The following is an 18,914-nucleotide window of genomic DNA, read 5'->3' as shown; positions in this document are numbered from 1 at the left end:
GAAGGTCAGACGCTGCTCACACAGCATCTGGCTCTCAATTATAAATGATTTTCCTTCGGAGGATCAAGACACCGAGCTTGTTGGTCTTGGCATTCGCTGGGCTGCCAGCGATCGATTGTTTTGGTTGCAACGCTTTGCTAAGAGCACGTCGGAGGGGTTACCTGACCTGTGCTGATAAGCTCAGATGGGGACAGATGGCAAAAAAAAGACCTGAGCACATCTCTTCTGGACCAGCCTGCCATCTGCAGGCCGCTGCTTTCCGTGCTGGAGAGGTGTAAAGCAGAGCTTTTTGGTTTCCTTCTCCTCCCACACAGCTCTCCTTCTCCAAAACTTACTATTTGTGATGTTATTTTTTTCCCTAGGTAAATATTACATTGTAAGTCCAGTCTGTTTCCATCTGAAGCTATGAATAATTCCCTGGGTTCTGAAAAAATAAAAATAAAGCGAGGATATTAGAGACAAGCAAGCTTCTTCAGCTGATCTCTGCATTTTAATGAATAATTATTTCTCCTTCCATTGTCCATTGATCAATTCTATCATAAGCAAACATTTAAAAATTTCCTTAAAAATGGGAAATTTCTCATGGCAGCCAAATTCTGCCCATCATCCTCAGCCCATTCGATCTTTAATAACTCTTTAAGGCAGTGGCCTTGAATGTGCAGTGCTGCTGTGATCTTCGACTGCTGCTGGACTTTAGAAGCCCTGGTGAGCCAGGGACGTGTGCACAACCAGCTTGCTTCCAAGCATCCCAAAAATCTTTGGTTTTATCGTCTGTGGATGTACCGAGGATGCAGCAAAGCAATCAGGCTTCCACACGGCAAATCTTGGCTGCTGCTCCTTTGCAGAGGCACTCCCTGCTAAAATCCTAACAAAAAAATGAGCGTGTTCAGCAAAATTCAGCAAAAGTGGGATTTTGGGGCACTGATTCAAACCTGGTGTAATCTAGCCTGATTAGTCCCCCTTCCTTTTTATTTTAAACTTTTATTTCAATAGCTGAAATATACTTATCGTTGTGGTTTTTAACCATTGTTAAGAAATCTTACCGGAGTCGTGCATTTAGGAACAAATGTAAGTAAGCCAAAGATCAGTTGACAATTTTATAATGTAGAACGAAATGTCCTGCACAAGGTCAAATGTCTGCTGCGTACCATGTAACCTTTAAATCCTTTTTGTCTTTGTTCCAGGTCTTCCTGAGCAATACTACAGCCTCACTTGGTTCCTTAGCCCTATCCTGGGCTTGATCTTCACTCCGCTTATAGGTTCAGCTAGTGACCGCTGCACGCTGAGCTGGGGCCGCCGGCGGCCTTTTATCCTCGCTCTCTCCATTGGTGTCCTCTTTGGAGTTGCACTTTTCCTCAATGGCTCTGTTATAGGTAAATAACGGGGAAAACACCTGCATGTATCTCCTGCTAACGTAGCTGCTGTAAGGTTTTTATGTAAGAAGTTACTATAACGATAAGCAGTCGAATAATTCAGTGTTAAAGTCATTAGAAATCTGTGCAACGCCACATTTGAGCTGTCCACCCTAAACATGTTCACTCTTACTCCCAAGTCAGAGCTGTGCTAAGTGTTGTACAACAGGAGCTGTAAGGGTCGATGCGGAGTTATTCACGCAGCGGCTGCCAGCAGAATGTTTGCAGTCGCCGAGATGAATTTCGGCGATCCTTGACATGGGAAAATTGTAGCAACCTGTTCACAGGGAAATGTTTCCTGTTGTGATCCGTTTTCCCTTTAATGCATATCTGGCAACACATCCTGTTTCCAGCATTATTTCAAAAATTATCTTTTCACTTTTTCTTGTGCTTTTCTTAGACCCGGTATTGAAAAAGTCCAGAGCACAGTTAATATTTGTTTATCAAAAACGATGTGGGAAAATAATTTTTCCTGAGCCCCCATCAAAGCTGGTAAAAATAGTTCTCCTTGAACATAGTTTACTACAGAACTTAATCTCCAATCTAAGACTCTTTTGTAAATTTAGTGTAAGAGAGGTGACAGCGAGTACATTTGGGAAATGTTTACATTGTGATGCAAATGAAAGGAACTTAACACCTAATAATATCCTCTTGGCTCTCTTTTTTTTTTTGGGTTAGGTACAGCTCTATTGTGAAAAAGTTGTACTAATTGAGGGAAGTGAGCGGAACATTGCCTTGGCTCAGCACGTTAGCTTTTCAAAGCCAGATTGGATTGACATACGAAGCTTTTCAGTTTTCTGCAAATTGCAGTGGACAAACTGTTCAGATGAACAAGGTTTAGCTTGTTTTTTGAATTTACCCAAGCAATAAATATCAATTATTTGAATTGCTCTCATATGGTACCAATTGTGCTTCGTTGTTGTGTCACCAAGGCTTACTCCTCCAGCTCCAGATGTAGGCAAAATACTAGACTGCAGCCCTATGGCAAGATTTTAATTGACAAGGAGCTCTTATTTCCTCACCTTGGCTTAGGGCAGAGGCCATTTATACTGGCAAGCAAATCTTTTATAGGTTTATATTGAAGTATCTCACCTTCTAATAAGTCAGCACAAAATATAGTTTTTGACTTTTCTCCTGTTCTTCCTTACACAATAGTACAGTCTATGGCGTAGCTTTCTAGAAAACCCACGTGTTTCAGATACCCAGAGCTACTTTTGCTCAGTGAAACTTCTTTAAGCACAGAGATTGTTGCAGTGCATTGCGAAAGTGATCCGTGTTCGTTAGGCATCCGTTCCTGGGATGTTGTTGTGGTAGATTTTGAGAGAATAACCCCTTCCGAAAAGCACTGCAAACACTGCCGTGCCTCTCCCAAGGGAGCCTGGAGCGAACTCAGCAGAAGTGAGCCACGTCCCATGGTCTTCTCCAGACCTCTTCCGTAGCCAGCTCATCTCTCTCCACAGCCATCTTCATCATTTACGCTAACGTTTTTATCACTCTTGCATGTCTAACAACTAAATCTCTCAGATTCAAGTAATTCACGCCTTTGTCAATGATTAGTTTTATCAAAAATTCTCTGGCAGTACATGAGGTTTGTCATTCTGCTTTTGGATGCTCTCCTCTCTCACCGTGGCTGTCTTTTTTAAGAGCAGCCTTCAGCCTTTGGAGGAAAATACACGAGGAACACGAAATAATCTCCAATGCTAGCAAAGCGTTAAGAGACACTTTAAAAATAGCATTCTGAAAAATAAATGTCAGCCTTCCAAGTGTAAAAACATAATCTTCTGCCCCAGACCTTCCATGAAGCTGTGCCAGAGAGCTAAAATTGCCAGTTTATTCTGCAAAGGAATGTTTCCAGTAAGTGTGCTGGCCACCTTTCTCTTGAGATTAACCTTGCTCTTTGTAATGTTTGCTTTTGGGCTGACGTGCTCAGATTCCTCTCCTGTTCTCCCTCAGGTCTGGCTATTGGCGACGTCCCGGACAAGCAGCCCATCGGTATAGTTCTCACGGTGCTTGGCGTTGTGGTGCTGGACTTCTGCGCCGATGCAACGGAAGGGCCAATTCGGGCGTACCTGTTGGATGTGGTGGACAGTGAAGAACAAGATATGGCCCTGAACATCCATGCCTTTTCAGCTGGTATGTGGCTAGTTGGTGTGGTCTTGGCAGCTGTCAGCTCTTCCTGATGACCGAGTTTTGGCTGAATTGATTTTTCATGAGTTCACTGCTTGTTTTTTCATCCTTTACCACTGCCACCTCCTTACTAGTATTGAAGCTCATAGTGCAGCTGTCTTGGAGGAAATACCCATATGGAACCCCAGGCAGAGAATAGAAAAATTACTTATAGAATCAGAGAATTGTAGGGGTTGGAAGGGACCTCAAGAGATCATCGGGTCCAACCCCCCTGCCAAAGCAGGTTCCCTAGAGCAGGCTGCCCAGGTAGGCATCCAGACAGGCCTTGAATATCTCCAGAGAAGGAGACTCCACAACCCCGCGGGCAGCCTGTCCCAGTGCTCCGTCACCCTCACCGGGAAGAAGTTCTTTCGCATGTTGGCGCAGAACTTCCTGTGCTCCATTTTGTGGCCATTACCCCTTGTCCTGTCCCCACAAACCACTGAAAAGAGGTTGGCCAAATCCCTCTGTCTCCCACACTTAAGATACTTGTAAACATTGATAAGATCCCCTCTCAGTCTTCTCAAGGCTGAACAGGGTATGAAAGATAAGTGCAAAGAGCACGTACCATGTGGCATAAAGCAACAAGGTGGTGGTTAGCATTATAAAATTTTTAAACCACTTGGTTAAAATTAGGACTTTCAGTATTTGGTGCTATATGATGAATAGACAAAGCTGAGCAGTAGCAAACTGGAGCTATTCTGTTACTTAAACGTAGGTTTAAGTTCTTTTCCCCAGGTGCTTTACTTGTTAGTGAACCTTGTATGCATAGACCTGTTGAGAAAAGGGCAGTAACCTACAAACTGAGGAGCAGAGTCACTGCTGCACCTTTCGGCAGCAGTACATGCTCACTCAAAGACGTGAATCTGAAGACGTATCCTCCAAACACTTGCAGTCCTTCCTTTATTTACCTTTTTTCCCCAAACAGGCACCCTTCAGGCACTGCATCCCTTTTGAGGCTAAGGGAGCAACAACAGCCTTTCTCCCATACAGTAGCATCTGTACAGCCCCAAAAAACATAGCTTTGCACAAAAGCATCTTGTTTATTTACTCCTCCGTGTCTTTATGGATGCGTGGAAACTGTAAGGGCAGCAGAAATTAGTCCTGCAGCCCGCAGGTTGTCCAGAGCTAGAGTATATCGATGTGTCCCAAAGAAGGCATTTTACCAAAGAAATAGCTCTATCTGTCATTTTGTTACATTGTGAACCAAAAACCAAAGAAATTTTCATTTAAATTTTGTTGAAGTTGTCTGATTTAAGCCACTTGTCTGTCATGTTTAATGTGCTTTTTTGGCCGTGCGTATTGACATAACTCCGTTTTGTCTTCCACAGGCCTCGGAGGAGCAATCGGTTATATGTTAGGAGGGCTGGACTGGACACAGACCTTCTTGGGTGTTATTTTTAAATCTCAAGAGCAAGTCCTTTTCTTCTTCGCAGCCATCATTTTCTCGGTCTCCGTTGCTCTCCACCTTTTTAGCATTGAAGAAGAGCAATATAACCCTCAGCAGGACAGGATTGACGACGAAGGAGACACCCTCTCTAGTGTCAAATTCAGCGGCAGCCTCCCCCCTCTGAATCGGCTGAATGTGATCAGCGAGGAGGAGCCGTACGGAGCCTCGATGTTCCACGACGAGGTTCAGTCCGAGCACGATCTCAACATGGAGTTCCTTGAGGTGAACATTGTGAGGAGTAAGAGCGACTCCGTGCTGCACATGCCCGACGCCACTTTGGAAATCGAATCAGAGCTGCTCTTCCTGCATGACATCGAACCCTCCATTTTTCAGGACGCTTCGTATCCAAACACTCCCCACAACACCAGCCAAGAGATGATGAAGTCCAAACTGAACCACCTCTCTCCTTTCCTCAGGGACAACGAGAAGGAGGAGGAAATGTTGCTTGATAATCGCTTAAATGAAGACAAAGTCCCAAACGTGAACGGCTCCCTACGAAAAGAGTTCCTCAACGGCCACGCTCGAATAGGCATGAAGCAGTCCAGCACTTCCAACTCCATGCGGAGGCGGAGGCACATGTTCTACCGGCAGCCCTCCTACACCTTCTCCTACTACGGCAAAATCGGCTCTCACCGCTATCGCTTCCGTCGAGCCAACGCCATCGTCTTGATAAAGTCCTCGCGCAGCATGAACGACATCTACGACATGCAGAAGCGGCAGCGGCAGAGGTACCGGCACAGGAACCAGAGCGGCACGACAAACTCAAGCGGAGACACCGAGAGCGAGGAGGGGGAAACTGAAACCACTGTCAGGCTCTTGTGGTTGTCAATGCTGAAGATGCCAAAGGAGCTGCTGAGACTGTGCGTTTGTCACCTCTTAACGTGGTTCTCGATCATCGCTGAAGCTGTGTTCTACACGGATTTCATGGGCCAGGTCATCTTTCAGGGCGATCCAAAGGTAAGAGAGGAGTTGCCGTTTGCAGACCTGCTTGGAGCTGATGGTTTCTGAGGTGTGCTCATCAAAAGAAAATGTCTTTGTATTTGCGTTTGGTGCAGGCCCCTTCCAATTCAACGGAGTTACATGCCTACAACGCGGGAGTTCAGATGGGGTGCTGGGGACTGGTGATTTATGCTGCTACTGCTGCCGTTTGTTCAGGTAAGAGACTGCACAACCAGACACTGGAATGCACCTCATCGATGTACTGCAAGATAAAAATGGTTTTGCTTCAGTTAGTATCTGAAGCATTAAATGGCATTTAGCTACTCATCGGGAAACTAAAATTTTGCTTGTTAGAAGATTCAAGCATACATAAAAAGGGTTTTCCAAAGACTGTTTTAAAATGAAAATTACATATTTCTGAAAGTCTCTTTCTTGCTTTCTCGTGACAATGTAGGCTTGGAATACAGGCTCTGAAATTGAGAGCTTCTGACAGACGTAAATCCTGCCTTTTACACCCCACGTGCAGGCACACCTGCACCGCTCAGTACCATGGGGCTGCCTCTTTGTTGAGACGTGTCAAATCGAAGTTCAGGCAGGGGGCTTGTGTCTGAACACAAACTGAAATACGGCTGAAAACTTCAATCATCTGATCATTTCATCTAGCAAATGCGCTTGCATTAGAAACAGCTCTGTGCTCAGGGTACGGTTGCATCGATGACGTTTAATAAATAGATAACATTAATGAATGGACTTCCACAGAGTGGACCGTGGTATGATTGAGTTTCACGTTATTGAATTCTGCTGCAGACTTGTAGCAGGGCTTTAGGCAAGTCCCTGAGCTCATTAGTTCCTCTCTGAAGCAGCAATGCGTCCTTTTCCCAGTGAGGGCTGAGCAGCGATGCTAAGCCTTGCCAAATATGCCGTGAGCATCCAAATCCTAAACAGCATATCGAGCTGCCATGGCCGTGTCAATACCATAAAACCTCACCAAGTAAGCTGGTGTTTGTTTTGTTCTTGATCTTTGCAGCCTTGTTGCAGAAATACTTGGACAACTACGACCTTAGCATAAAGGTGATCTACATCCTGGGCACACTGGGTTTTTCTCTTGGCACTGCAGTGATGGCTATGTTCCCCAACGTGTACGTCACCATGATAATGATCAGCACGATGGGAATAGTCTCCATGAGTATCTCCTACTGCCCCTACGCGCTTCTGGGACAATACCATGATATTAAAGAGGTATGTGGAATACTTTGATCAAGGTGGAGCATTCACGCTTCTCCGAAGATCGAAGTGACAAAGGAGATTTACCAGATCCAGTTATTTGAGATACCTTCTTTGATGGGACATGTGCAAAAGCAGGGATTCATCCTTGATAGCAAACTGCAAGAGCTGCTCCTTAGGTCGGGTGGAATTTAACGTGAAGTGGGCTCAGTGGGGTCACGATTGCTTTATCCTGTGCTGAAATATGAAAGGATTTGCGTGCACGTGGTAGATAAAGAGAGAGAAAATAGTAATTGGAGTATTTTATTATATACATGGTGGTTGCCGCTGTTAGGGTAGCATTAGTTAGGTTCCTGGCAGTCTTAGATCTTGAGGTGAGTCTGGACCTGCAGTCTGGGGAGATGTAAGGCAAACTGATGCTGCTGGAAATGAGGACAGCTTTACTGCCCGGTTTTTAGCACTGTGACATTTGGATTACAGATTACACGAGGATTATTTATCGTAACACGTTTCTGTGCTGGGATTGGAAGGGAAATTCCTTTTTAAAATCACAGAAATAATTTTCAGCAACGGTTCCATGTAGATTTTTTTTTTACGAAAGGTAATCCTGGAGCCAAAGTCACGCTAGGAGTGCCACAGTAAATACCTACCTCGGGGTAAGATGAGGAGGCTTTGATAAGGAGATAAGGAATTTGTTGCTTTGGACATGGCCTAAAGTTGACCACATGGATGAGATATTCGAGGAAGATACCAGTCTTTAAATATTTGATTTCCTGCTTTGCTTTACCTCCTGACATGTTTCTTGTATTTTCCCAGTACATTCACCACAGCCCTGGGAACTCCAAGCGAGGATTTGGCATAGACTGTGCTATTCTGTCGTGTCAGGTTTACATCTCCCAGATCCTCGTGGCCTCCGCCCTTGGCGGCGTGGTGGATCTGGTTGGCACGGTCAGAGTCATTCCCATGGTGGCTTCGGTGGGATCCTTCCTGGGGTTTTTGACAGCCACCTTCTTGGTGATATACCCCGAAGTCAACGAAGAGCCGAAGGAAGAGCAGAAAGGACTGGGTCCTCCGGAGACCACCGAGGGCAGCAGCACGAGCGCGGAGAAGCCGACCGTACTGAAGCTCACGCGCAAGGGCACCGCCGCGTCGGAGCTGGAGAGCGAGTCAGCCGTGTGAGGCCGCCGCTTGTTCACCACATTCCAGGGAGTGCAGGTGCAGGATCAAGAACTCTTTCTTTTTTTTTTTTTCTTTTTTTTTTTTCCAGGAAAACAAATTAGGATCTTCACTACTTGTAGCTAAAGTTGCAGAAGAAAAGGCAGTTTCATGCAAAAATGTAAATGAAATTCTGTAGTCCTTAATATAGGTTTGAACAGGTAGCTATGATGCTAATTGCTTTCTCTACAACTTAGAAATGTCATTTCTGAACACTTTTTATTGCGAATACGTTTAGGTTTCAAATAAGTTGTATTAATCTGCATGAGACTCACAGTGTATACGATTAGCACTTAGAAAAATTAAGTTTTCGGCTGTTTTTAAACTAACTGAAAATGGAAGCTATCTCGACTTATAGTCTCTTGCCGTTTTTTTGTCTGAACATTTCAGATTTCACTAGTGCAGTAGCTGAACCAAACGCTTAGACACCTTGATCCGTTTTTTTCAGGAGCGTATTATTGGTCTGACAGCTACAGTTCTTTAACATTAATTTTAGATTTCATATTTTCGTTAGTGCAATTACTACAGAATAGTTTTATTTTCAAGAAGAAAAAAAAAAAAAAAAGCAATTGCTGCGGTTTCTGAGAAACTGCTGTGAGTCCTTTTAGTCATGCTGTTCAACAACTACCCCCACGTCTGCTGCTTGTCCCAGGCGGGTGGCGTTGGGTGCGTGATGTGAACCATAGCGGCTGGGAGAGGTGGTCGGCACTCGCAGGGTTTTGTCACGAGTGCTGAGCTTTATGAATGTCATTGGAATACGCCGTGACAATTTCTCGCTGGGAGTTTCGTGTGCCGGTGAGCTCCGGGGTGTTCTTGGCGTTTAAAGCTGATCGTCTCTGGGTGAAGCTGCCGTGGGGGAGGGTGTCCCTGGGGTCAGCTTCGTGGGATGGGGCGTGCGAATTCTCGCTCGTGGGGAAAGGAAAGCCGTTGCTTAATTGCACTTTTTCTGATCCTTTAACCTCCCGGCTGGGAACGCAGCAGCCGGGGTAAGGGCACAGTGTCAGTACAACAACGAAGGCCTACCTCTGTAACTTCATGGCATAGTCTGGTTGTGTAAAAAATCTGTGTCGGAAACAGTTTTTAGGCCTTAAAATCCAATCCACTAGCATGTGTTGCTGTTCCAGTCCGTGTGTCGGAGGACTTGTAGGCCGGAGCTCTCCCGAGCTGCTGTACCAGTTCCGTCAGCGCAACCTCCGTGCCCCCTTCCTTGATTCAGGACGTAGCTGCAGTGCAAAGACATTTGCTGTGAAGAGCTTAAAAGAGTTGTGCTAATCCGATTTAAAACCTGATTTGGATCGCTGGCAGTTCCCCAGTCCATGGGCAGACAAAGCTCGGAGATCCGGCAGCCATTTAAAGCAGCTTCAGAACCCGAACTTCCATCTGTCGTCTTCTGAGAAGTGTTTGTGATGCTATTTACCCATTTTCGCATGGACCTACGGGCTGCAGTCAATGCGTGTGCTAAACAGACAAATCACACAGCTCGTCGTAAGATTCCTGCTGCCTCAAACTTCTTATACTACAGTACTTTAAAAATGCATGTGGAAATCATGCTGCAATATAGTCAGTCAAAAGAAAAAAAGTATATATTTCCAAATGAGAAGCAGTTTTTAATAAATTACTTGAATCGTCGATGTATTTAAGAAATGGATGTTTCGGTATATTGGAAGTCGACGTGTGGTCTTGGCTGGCATCGCTGACGAATTCCCGGTGGCATACGGTGTGGTTTTCAGCTGAAGGCTTTCGGTCGGTGCCGACGTCCTTATGCTGTCCAGGGTGACGATGTCGTTTTCAGGCTGGCGAAATCGCCGAGCACTAAGTACATGTAATCGCACAGGACTTCTATTTTTTTTCCAAATGTCTCAAAAAAAGTCTTTTTTTTTTTCTTTAAGGTTTTTTTTTTTTTTTTTCAGAACACATACTGTGAACTGTGTTCGGACAGGGGAATAGTACTACTGAAAAATACGAGACCTTGCTGAAGAAATCAGTTGTGAGAAACACTTTAACTGAACTTCTGCCGTGAATTTTATCATCTCAATTACATTTAATATATTCTGGTGATATTCCTATATAACAGAGATGCGTGTTGTATTTCACCCTATAACTGGCATTCGTGTAAAATACAAACTGAGTTAGACGTTTTAAAGTGGCTTTAATATTTTATTTTTAAAACTTCTTGAAGATTCTGCTTTTGGTTCAGTGAACACTGTCGAGTACTCCTTATTTCAGTCTCTATTTCTCAAAACGTTCTTCTACACTTTGAAAACCTGCATCTTCTGGTCAGTGCCAGCCTTACCCCATTTCCCCGCAAAGTCGCGGTTTCGGTGATTGTGAATGTAGCTTCAGCCCGGCGTTGCTCCACGCAGCACCTTTGTAAGCCAGGATTTCTTTCACAGCGCGGCCGAGCTCACCGAGGTCCGACAGGGAGATGCTGAAGCTCCCTCTCGCTGCACGTCCTGCAGAGGGAACGCAAAACAGTTTTTGCGGGGTGAGGTCACGCGCTTTTATTTAGCTTTCTCAGTCGGGGCAAGCAGTGAGGGGGGAGAACGACATTTCCAGCCCAGGGGGGTTCGGTCGCAGGCAGAGCAGGGCCGGTTTGTCCCAGCCAGCGTTTTGCTGAGCCTCGTTTCAAAGAATCGGACGTTAAAAGGCAGATTTGGGATTGTTTATGGGGTTCTTTAATTACCGTTCACAACGCATGAATACGCACAGCGCTTTGTAGCAGGAAGCTCTATTTCACTGCCCTCTAAAGCCAAAGGAAATAATTATCCATTGTAAACAGGCTGAAGTATTTGTAGTATTGCCAGAAGAATTAACTGGGGGCAGCCCCTGCCAAAGTATCTCCTTCTGTACCTCGGCCAGCCCGTGAAACCACCGCGCTGACTTCCAGCACGCTCGCCAGCGATGGTTTCTGACGTCTTTCAGAGTAATGCTTTTTCTGGAATTTATGAGAGTTCTCTTCCTAGCCCCGGCACTGCTCAGGGTAGAGCGGGCACTCGTTTGTGTCTAGATGTGTCCCTTACCTTTATTTTGATACAGAAAAGATGGGTTTTGTCACAATTAAAGGTAAACTAGTATGATTTTATGTCTTTATTGCGGAAGAGAGAGTTGAGGGGGCTTTTTTTTTAATTCCTGGTGATAGTAAGTGTCATTTTTTGTTTGCGGGTATTACTGTACGAGCTCATCCCGCGCGCTCCGTGTCCTAGGACCTTCATGCAGTCGTCTGAGGTGCAGTGTTTTCCTTCCGAGTTGCTCTATACTGTAAACAATTGTAATGGATTTTGCTGCGGTCTTTCTGACCTGTAACACCTCAGCATCAGGCACCGTTAGCTCTCAGTTTCTCGAGCGTTTCGTGAGGACTCTGTGGTCGGTGAGCTGCACGGGTAGGAATATCTACGGGGAGGCAGGGAAGCTCAAACCGATCCGCTCAGCAAGGCGTAGCAAGGGTTTTGCACCGCTGGGTTATCGCAAGAGTCCAGTCGGGTCTGAACTGTTCACGGCTGGCGATTTGAGATTCCAGAAGCAATAATTTCTTCGGAATGTTTCCCTTCCTGCTGGTTAGATGACGTTCATAGAGATTTATTACCTACATAGCCTTTTCAGAACACGACTCTGGTCGTTTGCGAGCGCTGGCAATAAGCAGTCACGGAAAGATGTGGGTTGTTCATCATCAGGAGGGAGGAAGCCAGTAAATCCAGCAGAGGTTAGCGCTCCCTGAAACACGCGCTGTCCTTTTCCCCTTGCCTCGGGAGCCCAAGGCGACGCCGGTTCAGTCTCTGCAATGAATTCTAGTTCGATCCCCGAGAGGTTTTTTTTAGGTGAGTGCGTGCATGCATGTGTCGGCGTGTGTGTGCCTGCATATACACACCGGTCGGGCCAAAATACCGTGGGTGGTTGTGCTCTTCGTCGCTCTACTCAGCAAGGTTTTCAACTGAGTTCTTCCAGGTTTTCCCTCGTCCTTGCCTGCTGCGCGACGAGCTCAGCTGTACGTATATATCTTATTTAAATCACTAAGTAAACTCCTGCATGATATTCCAAGCACATGTAGCAGCTTCGGCATCTGAAGTATCTATTGTGAAAGAGAAGTTGGTTTTCTTTGCAGCTGTTTTGTCCTCGTTTCCTTTTCATAGGCCAAATAAATGTTAATGAACACCAAATGTTGCACAGAAATGTTGTTAATGACTGTGTAGAAGAAATACCAAATTTTATTTTTCTTTGCAGAAACTTTTATGGTTACAGAGAGTCCTCTAGCTGTTATTCTTAAACGACAAAGCTGAACGTTTGTAAAGCGCGTTGAAAGTGGTCATTTTAACCAGGGGAGCTACCCAAAGTTTTCTGTTTCTCATGTTGCATCCAGAACAAGCGCTGCGCAGAGGCGAGCTGCAGCAGCTCAGCTGCCAGCCGCCGTTTTGTTTCGGAGCTCAGCAGCCTGGCCAGTTAGAAATGGTGTTAGATAATAACCAAGGGGCTCAGGCTTTCAGCCTCGCACAGGGAAACACGGGCACTCTGACACTGAACGAAATTACGGCACTTTACTGGCAAATATTTCTCCCCCCCAAAAAAGAGAGTATTTTCAAATTTCTTCTCAAATTCAAACTTCTCAAATCACAAGGCTCTTGGTGCGGCTGTGACCTGCTAAAGCTTTACAGAAAAGCCAGGACACGGGTTCCCTTCGGCATGCTCTGCCACGTTGTTCTGAAATTTCAGAAGTTTCAGAAATTTCGGAGCTGTGGGTGGAGCTCTAGGAGCGCTGCCTTGCTCAGCCAGGCATCGCCTGCACCTATTCAATCCTCAGCGGTAGCCAAATTGTAGTAAACAGCCCCAAAACCAGGGAGACTTCTCTCTTACCACATTGGCAGTTCCCGATGATAATTTTCTTTCTGATGTAACATGAACACTAAGCCCTTTTGGTAGCCAAATGACCAGCTTCTTTTAAATGCCTCATATTAATAGAAAGCTGCATATAGGCATCTCATAGCGGAAAAAAATAAAAAGAGAATATTTAGTTCCTTTGTGAACTGGCCATATGACAACTACTTTTTTATCAACTTATTAAGTTGGGGCACTATAATAGCTCTTGCTGAGTTTAGCAATGTTTATAAGCATGTGTTAAACACATAATGTTAAGTTTTATGAGGAAAAAGGGATAAAGAAAAGTAATGTCACAGATGAATGTTTGAGTGCATAGACGGCATAATGTATGTATGTTTTTTATTTCTACACTGTTGAGCTTACTTTCTGTTTTATGGTCAAAAAACAAAAAGATTTGTTGCATGAGAACTGTTTTATTGTGTTCTGCACTTTCTGTTCTTTTTGTATAATCTCGATTTTTTTTCATTTATGCATAGAAAACAAAAAAAAATTCAATTTAGAGATATTCTACTTCACGAGACGTTGTGTTCCAATCCGTTGTTCTGAAGTTCGATCTTAATAAACATTTCAGTAAGAGTTTGGGGCTCGCGGTCCTGCGTTGTTTGTAGGGGGCTCGGGTGGGGGCACTTTTTCTGTGACACCGTTCATGTTTGGGTGCAGGAGGAAGGGAATACACACGGAAGAGCAACATGCTGAAGCCTGGGAGAGGTGCACGCCTGGTTTTTTTGCTGGTTGCTCTCAATGCTTTGCATTCCCAGGCAAAGGCGAGGGGCGGCAGCCACCTGCTAAGCCAGCAAATGCCAGTGCTGAGAGCACTGCAAGGGCAGAGGAGTTCGGGGACAGCTTCCTCCCTCCTTTACCTGCACGGCAGCCTCTCCTCCGCTTTACTGTGGTGTGAGACCCTCGGCCCAGGGGGGAATGGGATCATTTCTGCAGGAAAAAGGGTCAGGCTTTACTCTGAAACCAACCATAAGCAGCCTCCAAAAACCACAGCTCGCATCCAAGCTAATTAATCCCTCGTGCTCTGCGGGTGACAATAGGGGAACGCTGGAGGGACGTCCGTCTCAGATGACATACGCCGGCTGGCAGGGTTAAACCTGCAGCACGAAGATGTCAGCTTTCCCACTTGGATTCCCAGCAGTTTACTTGATGGATTCGGTCTGTGGCTTCTCCTGAAGGAACTTCTCCAGGAGCAGCAGCAGCAGCTCAGAAAAACGTGATGCCCGTGGAGCGCTTGGTTCATTTTCGTCCTCCCTCCCTGTCCTCGCCTGCTGTCATTAAAACCGAGGAGGCCAAAGGGAGGCGAAAGCAGCAAAGAAACAAACTCAGCCTCGTGGGTGTCTCACGGTGTGGGGGCAAGGGTGCGTCAAAGGGAGGAGGGGGGCTCGGGGCACCAAAAAGGGGCTGGGGGAGCCACCCAGCAGGGACCAGGCCCTAAAGGGGCTGCAGCGATGAGCAGCGAGTTACAGCAGGAAAAAGCGGGCCGAAAACCTGGGGCCAAGGGTGGTGGGCAGTGGGGAAAGCCAGGTGCCTGCAGGGAACCCTGCAGCGTCCATCCAGCACGCCCTACCTTATCCTCAGCCCCCAAATGGCCTCTGAGCTGCTCACAGACAGGATCCACAGCAAAGCCGTGCAGCCAGACAGCCACCACGAGGCGTGCTGCGTCCTCAGGAGGTCGTGGCGGGGATGCTGGAAAGGCAAGCGGGCTCCTCAGGCACCCGGAGGGGCACAGCAGCTGAAATGATGCGGAGAAGACAGAGGTAAGCAAGCCACGGCAGCGGTGAGGTGACGGTTTCTGCTTTTTTCACTCCAGAAAGTGACAGAAAGGGGTCACTCGGTAGGGAACAGGGCCTAGGCCGAGGCCGTTTCCTCACTGCACAGCCCCATCGGGGAAATCGCAGCCAGCACGAGCCGGAGCGGCTTTCCAGGCAGCTCCCCTCTCCGCAGTTCCTGTGGGTTACTTCCAGAAGCAGATGCTGCCATCCCTCGGCTTGAATAATCAACTGCAGGAAGGGACAGCCCAAAAGTTAAACCCTGGTCTGCAGCCGGCTGCCAAGAAACGGGGAACATTTCCAAGAGGTAGAAGAGGCACAGGACAGCTCGGGGTGGGGGCGAACCGAGCTTGAAGGCTTCACGTCACAGCTGACCAGCCCCAGCAGCAGCTCAACACTAGGGCTAAAGGGCCACTGAGTGTGCTCAGACAGGTCCCTGCCGCATCGCTGCTCCTCGAAGGGGCTTCCTAGAGCTCAGAAGGTCTCCGTGTCCCCTCGGGCAGGCAGTTACTCGGTGTTAAGCTGAACGGAGACAGGCAGCGAGGAGCCAAAGCCTCTCTGGGCAAGTGAAAACAGAAATATCACCCGTCTGTAATACAGGATGCAGCACCTCTTTCTGGTTGATCAATAATTTATTTATAAATACTTGTAAAACTTGGTGTAGCATCCTCTAAACGCTGTTTTGAGGAGAAAGCAATCTCAGGTAGAACATAAAACTCTCCCCACTGCTTGGCAGCTTGTTTTGAACCCCTGATCAAAAGCAATCTGCTTTTGACTTGGAAGGCTCAGCAAAAGGTTTACAAAAACCAAGCATCTTAGCACTAAGGGCCAACGCGGTGTTGAGCATTACGTGAACACAGCCAGAAGGCGGTCTCACCTCAAACAGCTTCCCCCAGGGTGAAACAGCGGGCGAGGGATGAGCAAAGCCCACACAAACTGAGGGGCAGCATCAGTCAGCAGGTCCCGCGGGGGCTGCCCACCACCGACTCGCGTCGTGGCAAAGAGCAGCTCTGAGGATAACTGGGGCTGAGGGCCCCTCTCCCTGAGCCTTCCCCCCCCCCATCACTACAAGCACAAGCAGGCCGAAAACCAAGCAAAACCCCAGAGCCTTGGTCGTGCAGGTTCACCTCCATGACCGCAGTGCTGGAGCAAATCAGAAATAGTAAGAAAACACATACCTGAGCTTTCTCATCGCACCAGGAGAGAGAAGGTGACGTGGCATTGTGCTGCAAGTCAGCTGAATTGACACCGCTGCTGCTCCTGGGGAGGGCTGATTTTTCCAGAAGGATCTGGGCAACTCGTGGTTTTGCCCACTGCGTTAAACCGCTTTCCTACAAGCCTGTGTTCAGCAGCCGTAGCAACAGAGGGTGGCAAAGAGAGCAGTGCTTGGAAAAGGAGACATCGAGTCAGTAAGCCATGCTGCTGTTCAACAAATACACTGGACTCTGTGATCAGTTAGAGAATTTACTGGCATAAAAGTATTTTTGCCATCTGACATTTAGATAAGTTGGGTGCGGACCAGCTGAGAAGCAAAACCAGGTTTAGAGTCCTGCAGGGGTGAGAGCACAGGCAATGCCAGGCAGGTTGCTGGAGCTGGGGCCATCTCCACAACTGAGAATTGCACTAGCAGCTCGTGTGCCTTCGTACACAGAAACCTTTTAATTCAGTAAATAATTCATGTCACTTACCCCCAGCAGCCAGGCCCGTGCCTGGGGAGGAAATAAGGAACCTGAAAGTTACAGATGAGGGGCTCAACAAAGGGCACATGAGCAGCAGAAGCTGTTTTTAGGAAGGAGAATATGTAGAGAGGAATGCAGGCAGCCATTGTCCGTAACGCACAGAGACGATGCAAGTCAATGCTAAAAATGATTCTTGTATCATGTACCAAGTTACACAGGAAAAAGAACAAGATATAAAGACAGCCTGGAGTATCAATATAGTGTTTAATATTCTTAAATTGAAAAAAAAATATACTAAAAAGATAAAATTACAATTGCCATCACATGACAAAACCTTTTGTCAGTACATTGAAAGAGTCAGAAGTATTACATGAAGTACATTTCCAGTAGTTTACACTTCAGTTTACATTTGTTAAAAAAGTAGCAGCCCATTTTTTCCTTCTATTTACAATAATTTAAATATTGTATTCCACTTTACTGATACAAATAAAATTATTCTGCAAAGATTTGTTTTACTTGAAGATGATTTTGTTACCAATGGGGAAAAAAAAAAAAAAAACAAACTCAGGAAGAGATCAGGGAATGCTGCTTGAAAGAATCCCTTAGACTGCAATCTGATGGTGCCCACTCCAGTAACTGAGGAGTAGTTTGATGACTTTGCAGAACTTTAAAATAAATTAAATTAAGCAGGTTCTCCATTAAATAACAGCAGCTCCTCTGCTTACAGAAATGGTGACTGAAGAGAGGGCTGGCAGGGATTTGTCTGCACAGCAACTAAAAAGGTTGCCTCCAAAAGAAAGTATAAGATACTTTCTTTCAATAAACTAGTAATAATAAACTGCTGCATGTATTAAGTGCTTCAAAAAAAAAAAATCAGTTTCACAAAGTGTTACGAGTCTCAACTGCATTGTTTTTACAGGAAGAACAGGTTTAAGAAGTAAAACGTTACGGAGACTACCCAAGTATCTCGCTTTACCAGCAGGAAGCTTTCAGTGCTACCAGGGAGAGCCTGCCTGTACCTACCTTTTAAATAACAGCACCATAAATATACAGACGTGGTAACAGACAGTCCCCCCGCCTAAATCTGCTGGTTCAGGAAGGTACCGGGCATTTACAGTAACTCAATAAATCAAACACATTTGGGTGTTTTGTTTGGGGTCTCGCTGGTTTTTTGGAGGGATGGGGTTCTGTGTTGTCGTTTTGTGTTTTTTCTTTTTTTTTTTTTCCTCCTTTTCCCTCCAGTGAACGTTTCCAGCTATTACAGGCTGTAAAGACATTTTTTTGTTTGTTTTTAAGGTAGTCCATGCATCGCTGAGGACGAGCTCCTGTGGAATCACCGAGCTTATCCTCCGCTAGCTTTGGCTGACTCAGTGCAGCCTGCATCACAGGGTCTGGCCTCCAGCTCTGATCTTTCACACCAAAATAGGGTAAGTTTAAAGCCAGCAGCCCCGCTATTCACATTTCCATTTCTTTATCAAACGTGCAGGTGCAATACAAGGTGCAAGGAGAGATTCACTTCTGGTCTGATTTTCTACAACAATGTAGCTCCTAAAAATAACTCAATAAATACAAAAATAACACTGACGGGTGGTTGAAATAGATGCAAAATGCTACAGTAAACAGAGCCTGAGGACTTCACTTCTTCCAGCCCAGGCAGACGTGTTTTGAAAAGCTGAACTATTCAACCTTCCAAATTGCAATTTTCCCTTCCTCCTTTCCAGCACCACTGAGGACGTATCTGTCCTCTGCCGAGCAAAGAGCCCTTACTGTGTCGGCGTGACCAACCAACTCTTTCTCCACGGTCTTCTTCTCAGCGCTGATCACGTAGATCTTCCCTTTGGTTTTGCCTTGTGATGTTCCGCTGCTGCCGACCCACAACTGGAAGAAAAATATAACAAAACAATATTTTGTGTTATATTTTGTTCTAGGACACAGTCGAGACAGGTGTTTTGCTTGCCATGACAATAAAGCGAGGGTTCTCTCTTGCTAAGCTGGAAGAAGGGAACACTGACAATCTCCTTTAGATGTATTTGTTGGAGTTCATGGCTTCCCCTACAAAGAAAGGGGTCCTGAAGAGTATCGTTAGGAAAAACAAAATAATCGGACTAACAAGTCTGACTTCCATCCCTGGAAAGACAGCAGAGATCACCACAGAGAATACGATCACTGAGTAAATGAAGAAATTCCT

The 18,914-nt window shown here is 46.0% G+C and overlaps 2 protein-coding genes across 8 annotated transcripts in view; one reads left to right on the top strand and one right to left on the bottom strand.

The window, feature by feature from the left end:
* SLC45A4 (solute carrier family 45 member 4) overlaps window positions 1-13,851 on the top strand; it is an 81,860-nt gene extending 68,009 nt beyond the window's left edge. For all 7 annotated transcript variants that reach the window (XM_048049221.2, XM_048049187.2, XM_066990780.1 and 4 more), the window contains 6 exons: window positions 1,185-1,373; window positions 3,366-3,545; window positions 4,910-5,985; window positions 6,084-6,183; window positions 6,995-7,206; window positions 8,008-13,851. In XM_048049221.2, the coding sequence (XP_047905178.1) occupies window positions 1,185-1,373; window positions 3,366-3,545; window positions 4,910-5,985; window positions 6,084-6,183; window positions 6,995-7,206; window positions 8,008-8,370 (2,120 nt within the window). In that variant the 3' untranslated portion in view covers window positions 8,371-13,851. The remainder of the gene's footprint in view (window positions 1-1,184; window positions 1,374-3,365; window positions 3,546-4,909; window positions 5,986-6,083; window positions 6,184-6,994; window positions 7,207-8,007) is intronic.
* Window positions 13,852-16,949: 3,098 nt separating this feature from the next.
* Window positions 16,950-18,914, bottom strand: part of DENND3 (DENN domain containing 3) — a 37,030-nt gene continuing 35,065 nt past the window's right edge. The window contains exon 23 of the mRNA XM_013193364.3: window positions 16,950-18,604. Coding sequence (XP_013048818.3) covers window positions 18,404-18,604 — 201 coding nt within the window. The 3' untranslated portion in view covers window positions 16,950-18,403. The remainder of the gene's footprint in view (window positions 18,605-18,914) is intronic.

The sequence above is a fragment of the Anser cygnoides genome, chromosome 2 (genome assembly GCF_040182565.1).
Source record: "Anser cygnoides isolate HZ-2024a breed goose chromosome 2, Taihu_goose_T2T_genome, whole genome shotgun sequence".
NCBI lineage: Eukaryota > Metazoa > Chordata > Aves > Anseriformes > Anatidae > Anser > Anser cygnoides.
The sequence above is the reverse complement of the archived record's forward strand: the minus strand, read 5'-3'. Positions and strand labels throughout refer to the sequence as shown.